This window comes from Temnothorax nylanderi, unplaced genomic scaffold (assembly GCF_030848795.1).
Source record: "Temnothorax nylanderi isolate EJ_2023f unplaced genomic scaffold, tnyl_v1.0 TNYL_tig0202_pilon, whole genome shotgun sequence".
Taxonomy (NCBI): Eukaryota; Metazoa; Arthropoda; class Insecta; order Hymenoptera; family Formicidae; genus Temnothorax; species Temnothorax nylanderi.
Window position 1 is genome coordinate 119,839 of NW_027249264.1, and position 8,859 is coordinate 128,697.

An 8,859-nucleotide genomic window follows, 5' to 3' on the forward strand; every position below is an offset into this window, starting at 1 on the left:
AAAGATTAAGAGTATTTACCTGATAACTGTTTTTATAACAAATTCAATATTTAACACAGATATTCTGTCCCACAATTTTAGTTGAAGAAAAACAAAGACGAATAATCTTAATACTCAGTATTGATTTTGGAGAAATCCGTACCTCGTGCAATGAAAGCATCTAGATTCTAGCGCTACGTCACAGTATGTACCATAGACAATAGACATAAGTAAAGAATAGACTGCGCGTTCCTTAGGGTGCGTCCCCATGGAGAAAGAAATAGCGGAACGGAACAGTAACGAAAAAGCTATGGTGGGGGGTTAGCCAATGAGAGTAATTCCGTCTTAATTCGGTTCCGCTATTTCGTGGCCGGGATTCCCATGGCAAAAATTTTCCGGAACGGAACAGTAACGGAACACAATTTCACGCAATTCTACGCCATTGTCGCAAACCGGCAAACATAGTCGAATAACCTATACGCAACGTGTATTTTGTTATAATCGCTGGTAATTGTGCTTTAAAGACACTGAGAACTGCTGAGAACAGGCTCGCTAAATGTTTAATAAAAAATTCGCCTACAAAAGTATTATAATATTCTAAATCTAAAGTATATCAATTAATTCACACGACATGGTAAAGTATTCATTATATATGTATTTTATCTACCAACAAGGTGTATGTATAACAACTAATATATTTATATATTTTAATTTTTTAGGAACAATATAAGTGTGGGTATTGCAGTTGGATATTAAAACATGACCAACTTGAACAGTATTCTTGCTTTGCGAACAATCTACATTCATTAGTGATGGATAATGAAAGAAGACTTTTCATAACAGGTAATAAAAATTTCTAAAATTATATTGTTAATAAATTGTTTAAATTTATCCACAAGCGATCTTTTTGTTTTCTTCCTCTTTGTTTCACCGGCAACCCTAAGAGCAAAAAGTCGACTTTAAGTCGACTTGAAGTCGACTTCTACCGAAACTGACTTGGCAGAGAAGTCGACATTTTTAAGGACGAAAGTCGACTTAAAGTCGACTTGAAGTCGGCGAATGTCGCAAAAACCACCGACTTAAAGTCGACTTCCCGTCATGACGAAAAGTCGACTTCCCGCCAACTTTTAAAGTCGATAAAATAAACCGCCGCGTACGTCTGGAGGTCGATTGTGTATCTTGAAACGAGGTAAAAATAACTAAAGTTAACAGATTTTATTAGATTTTGATAAATAAAATCGTAGATACGCTAATGAATTTTCTCACTTTTGTAATTTTTACCTCATTATTTCAAGATACACAATCGACCCCTTGCTGGAGGGCTAAAACTGATGCATTTCGATTTTTTTTCATATATAAAATAATTTAATTATCTAAAAAACTGTATAATTACAATCCTAATGTTTTATTCTTAATTACAAAGGCGGCCATATCTGTGCCACTACTGCGTGCGCGGATTCCGGCAGCCACTTCTGGTAAGCTGACAATAACAGAACTAAAATTAAAACATTCCAGCGTTAATCGCGAAACAATATGCAAAATTAGCTATATAAATATATATCATATTATTATCATAATGTTGTAAATATATAATAATATTATATATATATATATATTATTATAAATATATAATATCCACAGACTTTTATACTAGACCACTAACATCTATGGACGCACTGCCGAAAAGCTGATGCGAGTGCAAGGTGCAAGTGTTAGTGAAGGGTGCGGCCATATTGAATGAACAATAAGTCACTATCGGGTGTTCAGTTGCTCATGATGTGCGTATATCTGCATTCGTTATTACAGTACATAACGAAGCAGGCGAATGTTTTTGTGTTAAATATTGGTACATGTTATCAATAAGTTTGTAAGTCATGCCTTCGACGTGTAGCGTACTTGGATGCCTAAATCGAACCACTACTCCTGTAGTATTAAACCCTTTCTTTTGGACATTCTGTATATGCCAGACTATTGTATAGAAATCTTGTATAAAACCACTTGTATAGAATAGTAATATAGCATATCTTGACTAAAATCAACATGGCGGCAAGCATCACGGGCGAGATGTCTGTCAGCGGTCTAGTATTGTATAGAAGTCTATGATAATATCTAAATATTATTTTATAAATTAAAATCTCACATTTTTTATCCGAACCCCAGATTTCTAGCAGTTTGTGTTTGGACACGACTCCCTGCGACTGCAGCGTTTGTACTATTGCTTGAGTGCGTGGTATCAAACTGAAAAAATCGTATTGAATTGATGTAATCTATTCGATGAATCAACGTGAAATCAAAAGGAGATAGAATAACGATTTACCTGGCCCATGACTTGGTGATGCTCCCAGGTGTCGTCAGCAGCGACGGGACAAATCGTTTCAGCTTAGGGCACACTTGACCTTCCAAGAAGAAATACGCTAACCACTTAACACCGTCCACGGATGCTCTATATCCATCGATGGTAGTGCCCATTCGGCCTTTCCGAATGTACCAGACACGCGGCAAATGATCTTCCCGGTTCATTGATTATATCTATAAATATCTTTATAAATAAGTAGGAAAAACATTATAAAGCAACAATTGTGATAAAAATACCTTGGCGGTGGATCAACCAATGGTTCACTAAGATGGCATAGCATGGGCGAATTTCGGCAATCATTCGGGTTCTATCACCGTGACACCTCGCATGTACATCTTATTCGTTTCGTACACCTCTTTATAAACCACCTATTCCGGACTGATTTTCCGTAGAACGCACGAAGAATGCATGAACACAGGTTCCTTCATTTCTGGTGTTCTGAAAGATGATACAGAATGGAGAGGTCGCATTCAATAGGTCTTAATTATCGATGATAATTAATAACACACCATACCTAACCTGTAAGCATGTTTCCACTTGGCCTTATCCTGATCCTCTTTTACCTCGTCGGGCAAAACCTTTCTCGCGACTTGATCCGCCATATCTGCAAGAACTATCTGGCGTCGTATCGTGTCCTGTCTCGCGGCACGTATTCCTCGCACTCGCGTAAACTCTGGTCCACTCATCTGGTCCTCCAGCCTCCTCGAGATTCGCCGCCATATTGATGATGCATGACGCGCCGCTTGACTGTTTTCCGTCTTTTTATAAGTCGACTATTTAGAAGTCGACTTTTAGTCGACTTTCCGCCATTTTTAGAAGTCGACTATTTAGAAGTCGACTTTTAGTCGACTTTCCGCCATTTTTAGAAGTCGACTAGAAGTCGACTTATAAAAGTCGACTTGCCGTCGACTTTCCGTCAACTGTGCTCTTAGGGAAACTACTTTCGTACAACGCGGGTCTGTTTTTTACAGCTGAGATGAGTTCCTCATCCAGCCTATCTTTATCTTGCACATTATCTTCGTTAGTTTCGTTAAGGTCCTCATCCAGCCTTTATCTTGCACATCCATCTTTATCTTGCACATTGTCTTCGTTAGTTCCGTTGAAGTTCTCATCCAGCCAATATTCATCTTGCACACCCTAAGAGCACAGTTGACGGAAAGTCGACGGCAAGTCGACTTTTATAAGTCGACTTCTAGTCGACTTCTAAAAATGGCGGAAAGTCGACTAAAAGTCGACTTCTAAATAGTCGACTTCTAAAAATGGCGGAAAGTCGACTAAAAGTCGACTTCTAAATAGTCGACTTATAAAAAGACGGAAAACAGTCAAGCGGCGCGTCATGCATCATCAATATGGCGGCGAATTGCGGCGAATCTCGAGGAGGCTGGAGGACCAGATGAGTGGACCAGAGTTTACGCGAGTGCGAGGAATACGTGCCACGAGACAGGACACGATAAGACGCCAGATAGTTCTTGCAGGTATGGCGGATCAAGTCGCGAGAAAGGTTTTGCCCGACGAGGTAAAAGAGGATCAGGATAAGGCCAAGTGGAAACATGCTTACAGGTTAGGTATGGTGTGTTATTAATTATCATCGATAATTAAGACCTATTGAATGCGACCTCTCCATTCTGTATCATCTTTCAGAACACCAGAAATGAAGGAACCTGTGTTCATGCATTCTTCGTGCGTTCTACGGAAAATCAGTCCGGAATAGGTGGTTTATAAAGAGGTGTACGAAACGAATAAGATGTACATGCGAGGTGTCACGGTGATAGAACCCGAATGATTGCCGAAATTCGCCCATGCTATGCCATCTTAGTGAACCATTGGTTGATCCACCGCCAAGGTATTTTTATCACAATTGTTGCTTTATAATGTTTTTCCTACTTATTTATAAAGATATTTATAGATATAATCAATGAACCGGGAAGATCATTTGCCGCGTGTCTGGTACATTCGGAAAGGCCGAATGGGCACTACCATCGATGGATATAGAGCATCCGTGGACGGTGTCAAGTGGTTAGCGTATTTCTTCTTGGAGGGTCAAGTGTGCCCTAAGCTGAAACGATTTGTCCCGTCGCTGCTGACGACACCTGGGAGCATCACCAAGTCATGGGCCAGGTAAATCGTTATTCTATCTCCTTTTGATTTCACGTTGATTCATCGAATAGATTACATCAATTCAATACGATTTTTTCAGGTTGATACCACGCACTCAAGCAATAGTACAAACGCTGCAGTCGCAGGGAGTCGTGTCCAAACACAAACTGCTAGAAATCTGGGGTTCGGATAAAAAATGTGAGATTTTAATTTATAAAATAATATTTAGATATTATCATAGACTTCTATACAATACTAGACCGCTGACAGACATCTCGCCCGTGATGCTTGCCGCCATGTTGATTTTAGTCAAGATATGCTATATTACTATTCTATACAAGTGGTTTTATACAAGATTTCTATACAATAGTCTGGCATATACAGAATGTCCAAAAGAAAGGGTTTAATACTACAGGAGTAGTGGTTCGATTTCGGCATCCAAGTACGCTACACGTCGAAGGCATGACTTACAAACTTATTGATAACATGTACCAATATTTAACACAAAAACATTCGCCTGCTTCGTTATGTACTGTAATAACGAATGCAGATAAACGCACATCATGAGCAACTGAACACCCGATAGTGACTTATTGTTAATTCAATATGGCCGCACCCTTCACTAACACTTGCACCTTGCACTCGCATCAGCTTTTCGGCAGTGCGTCCATAGATGTTAGTGGTCTAGTATAAAAGTCTGTGGATATTATATATTTATAATTATATATATATATATATATATATAATATTATTATATATTTACAACATTATGATAATAATATGATATATATTTATATAGCTAATTTTGCATATTGTTTCGCGATTAACGCTGGAATGTTTTAATTTTAGTTCTGTTATTGTCAGCTTACCAGAAATGGCTGCCGGAATCCGCGCACGCAGAAGTGGCACAGATATGGCCGCCTTTGTAATTAAGAATAAAACATTAGGATTGTAATTATACAGTTTTTTAGATAATTAAATTATTTTATATATGAAAAAAAATCGAAATGCATCAGTTTTAGCCCTCCAGCAAGGGGTCGATTGTGTATCTTGAAATAATGAGGTAAAAATTACAAAAGTGAGAAAATTCATTAGCGTATCTACGATTTTATTTATCAAAATCTAATAAAATCTGTTAACTTTTGTTATTTTTACCTCGTTTCAAGATACACAATCGACCTCCAGACGTACGCGGCGGTTTATTTTATCGACTTTAAAAGTTGGCGGGAAGTCGACTTTTCGTCATGACGGGAAGTCGACTTTTCATCATGACGGGAAGTCGACTTTAAGTCGGTGGTTTTTGCGACATTCGCCGACTTCAAGTCGACTTAAAGTCGACTTTCGTCCTTAAAAATGTCGACTTTTCTGCCAAGTCAGTTTCGGTAGAAGTCGACTTCAAGTCGACTTAAAGTCGACTTTTTGCTCTTAGGGCATTATCCTCGTTGGTTTCGTTAGTCTCGTTTCCTGCAATAACAATTTATTAGTAAAGTAATTTAAACAATTTATTAACAATATAATTTTAGAAATTTTTATTACCTGTTATGAAAAGTCTTCTTTCATTATCCATCACTAATGAATGTAGATTGTTCGCAAAGCAAGAATGCTGTTCAAGTTGGTCATGTTTTAATATCCAACTGCAATACCCACACTTATATTGTTCCTAAAAAATTAAAATATATAAATATATTAGTTGTTATACATACACCTTGTTGGTAGATAAAATACATATATAATGAATACTTTACCATGTCGTGTGAATTAATTGATATACTTTAGATTTAGAATATTATAATACTTTTGTAGGCGAATTTTTTATTAAACATTTAGCGAGCCTGTTCTCAGCAGTTCTCAGTGTCTTTAAAGCACAATTACCAGCGATTATAACAAAATACACGTTGCGTACAGGTTATGCGACTATTTATGCCGGTTTGCGACAATGGCGTAGAATTGCGTGGAATTGTGTTCCGTTACTGTTCCGTTCCGGAAAATTTTTGCCATGGGGATCCCGACCACGAAATAGCGGAACGGAATTAAGACGGAATTACTCTCATTGGCTAACCCCCCACCATAGCTTTTCCGTTACTGTTCCGTTCCGCTATTTCTTTCTCCATGGGGACGCACCCTTTTACTTCTCTCATGTAGAAAAGTGCTTTTCATTAAAGCTATATCCACACAAACTTGCATAAGCCCATAAACATAAGACCTTTAAGGCCATCGCACACAAAATTGCATAGGCTGCATAAGCATATTCGTATGTATTTGACCGGAAATGAATGTCCGGTAAAAGAATCTACATATGAAATCGTTTGTATTTCGTATGAAGACTTTTGAAGTGCAATTAAAAAGGTTTGTGAGTCATTCAGTTAATTGTAATTAATTAATCATTTTTTTACCATGCACTTAGCCGGAATAGATAAATTAAACAAAGTTTTTATATCGAATCGTTTGTATTTCGTATGAAGAGTTATGAAGTGTGATTAAAAAGGTTTGTGAGTCATCCAGATAATTTTAATTAATTATTTATAAACCATGTACCTAGCCGAAATATAGATTTTTAGTTATTCGTGTTAAAAGAAGAAGGCGCTAGTGTTCCCGAAGGTTCGTCTGCAGTCAGAATTAATATAAACGTTTTACAAATTATTTTATACTGAAATAAATAAATATACACAGGCTATAAGCCTGTAGCTATAAGCGATAGTATCTCGACATATGCAGAATGTTTAAACAATGTCCATAGCTACACGGTATACTTGAAGACGGGGCTACCCCCCGTTCCCCTAATAAATTAGTTGCTTTCCATTTACATCAAAACTCAGATAATTCTCACTTGTGATGTCATTCTGTCTTTATTATTCATTAATTCCCAAAAAGGATAGAACGACGTCACAAGTGAGAATTATCTGAGTTTTTATGTAAATGGAAAGCACCTATTATGTAACATGAAGATGGTAAAATTTTTAGAACTCTAACAATAAGGCCGGTATTCATAGTCGGATCTTAAATTTAAGACCGTCTTAAGTACGATCTTAAGATGTAATGAACCAATCACAGAGCCGTATGAGCATCTTAAGACATTACTTAAGACGGTCTTGAAATAAGATCCGACTATGAATACCGGCCTAAGACGTGATTTATTATACAGTGCATCTAAATATACGATGATTTTAACGCGATGTGATATAATATTATATACTTAAATTAAAGTTATATCTTAAATGCGACAACTTACAATTTGTATTTCTTTCATTTATGTTATAGGGGAGACCGGGGCAATTCGTGACAATACGAAAAATTTCCCGCGCGGATAACTTCTATGCATTTGCTGGTAGAAACCTGTATTACAGACCATAGATGGGTCTAATGGTCCTCTATATTAGAACAAAATTCGGTGTGCGTATCTACTATGTTTCGTTGTCAGTGGCGGAAAAAGTGTTTACCTCGTGTAAAAGTAAATTTTTGAATCCACGGATATTTTGTATTCAATACGAAGCAATTGCTTCCAGATTTGAAACGGTAAGTTTTGCTTGTTCACCTGGCATTTACACACACATGTGTAACGCAGGTTGCAAGCATTTATTTCTTGTCTGGGTTTTTCGGACCACGAAAGATAAAAAGGGACGCTGGGGCATTTCGTGACATGACCGCCTGGGGTAATTCGTGACACATTGCGTGAACAATCCTGGGAAAACGATGACGATATATGACATCCCTTCGATCGTCACCGATTCTTTGCCTTTAGCCACAACAAGTACAAACATCAGGGCCGGATTCAAAGCAGCAGGAATCTTTTTTTTCAATCCTGACGTTTTTGGTGAAATCGATTTTTTACCCGGTCAAGTCACTGATCGAGCATGGAATGGATATGACCAACCACAGCCAGGTACCTCAACTAAAAATGATGTGTCAAGGGCCTCAAACAATTCCTTCGATCGTTTCCAAAAGCGGGCAAAAGGAAAGTCACGACAAGAGGACGAAAACGAAAGAGAAGTGCAATTTTGACTGACGCTAATGAACTCGATGCACTTGTTGACGAAAATGACGAAAGAGTACAAAATAAAAAAAAGAATATAAGGATCAAGCCCCCCAAGAAACAGCCAGCTTGCAGAGGACGTGGACGCCCGAGAAAGGTAGTTACTCGCAGTTCGGAAGACGACGAAAGCGAAGCCTAACGATTTTTTGCCCTTCCTATTCCATTTAATGTACAATTTGATTAATAAAAACCCTTTTTGAGTGAGTAAGTGTACGTTTTAATATAAATCATGAAAATAGGACGAATTCGGATATTGAAACCCGTTGAAAGAAGAATTGTCACGAATTGCCCCGTGCCTTGTCACGATTTACCCCGGTATTGGGGCAATTCGTGACACGAGACAGAGTGAGGCATTTCGTGTTCTACTTTAAAAGTAATGTGATGAAAAGACACAAAT

General features: G+C 37.8%; 3 protein-coding genes and 2 long non-coding RNA genes across 19 annotated transcripts in view; 3 read left to right on the forward strand and 2 right to left on the reverse strand.

Annotated features, from left to right (window-relative positions):
• Positions 1–8,859, reverse strand: part of LOC139778921 (FAD synthase) — a 125,908-nt gene that overhangs the window by 77,343 nt on the left and 39,706 nt on the right. For 2 of the 13 annotated variants that reach the window (XR_011719728.1, XR_011719726.1), the window contains exon 1: positions 20–186. The exons of 1 other annotated variant lie outside the window; for it this stretch is intronic. The gene's annotated coding sequence lies outside the window, so the exon portion shown is untranslated. Of the gene's footprint in view, positions 1–19; positions 195–8,859 lie in introns of those variants that run through there. 10 more of the 13 variants (XR_011719729.1, XR_011719730.1, XM_071717065.1 and 7 more) reach the window with 7 other exon arrangements.
• LOC139778924 (putative ATP-dependent RNA helicase rha-2) lies at positions 615–3,182 on the reverse strand. 2 transcript variants are annotated; one of them, XM_071717068.1, is made up of 5 exons: positions 2,850–3,182; positions 2,572–2,773; positions 2,297–2,508; positions 2,120–2,217; positions 615–1,459 (listed from the first exon to the last, which is right to left on the reverse strand). In XM_071717068.1, exons 3-5 carry the CDS (start codon positions 2,497–2,499, stop codon positions 1,395–1,397), a joined length of 366 nt encoding a protein of 121 aa, XP_071573169.1. In that variant the 5' UTR covers positions 2,500–2,508; positions 2,572–2,773; positions 2,850–3,182; the 3' UTR covers positions 615–1,394. The 2 variants fall into 2 exon arrangements, with proteins under 2 accessions (XP_071573169.1, XP_071573168.1); XM_071717067.1 differs by having other exon boundaries at positions 615–1,474.
• On the forward strand, positions 1,368–2,113 carry LOC139778926 (uncharacterized). The gene is made up of 2 exons (XR_011719732.1): positions 1,368–1,454; positions 1,621–2,113. It is a non-coding gene; the product is annotated as an uncharacterized lncRNA (long non-coding RNA).
• Positions 3,498–5,434, forward strand: LOC139778925 (probable ATP-dependent RNA helicase DHX37). 2 transcript variants are annotated; one of them, XM_071717069.1, is made up of 5 exons: positions 3,498–3,900; positions 3,977–4,178; positions 4,242–4,453; positions 4,533–4,630; positions 5,282–5,434. In XM_071717069.1, the coding sequence occupies exons 3-5, from the start codon at positions 4,251–4,253 to the stop codon at positions 5,359–5,361; spliced, it is 381 nt and encodes a 126-aa protein (XP_071573170.1). In that variant the 5' UTR covers positions 3,498–3,900; positions 3,977–4,178; positions 4,242–4,250; the 3' UTR covers positions 5,362–5,434. The 2 variants fall into 2 exon arrangements, with proteins under 2 accessions (XP_071573170.1, XP_071573172.1); XM_071717071.1 differs by having other exon boundaries at positions 5,297–5,434.
• On the forward strand, positions 6,652–8,666 carry LOC139778927 (uncharacterized). The gene is made up of 2 exons (XR_011719733.1): positions 6,652–7,945; positions 8,040–8,666. It is a non-coding gene; the product is annotated as an uncharacterized lncRNA (long non-coding RNA).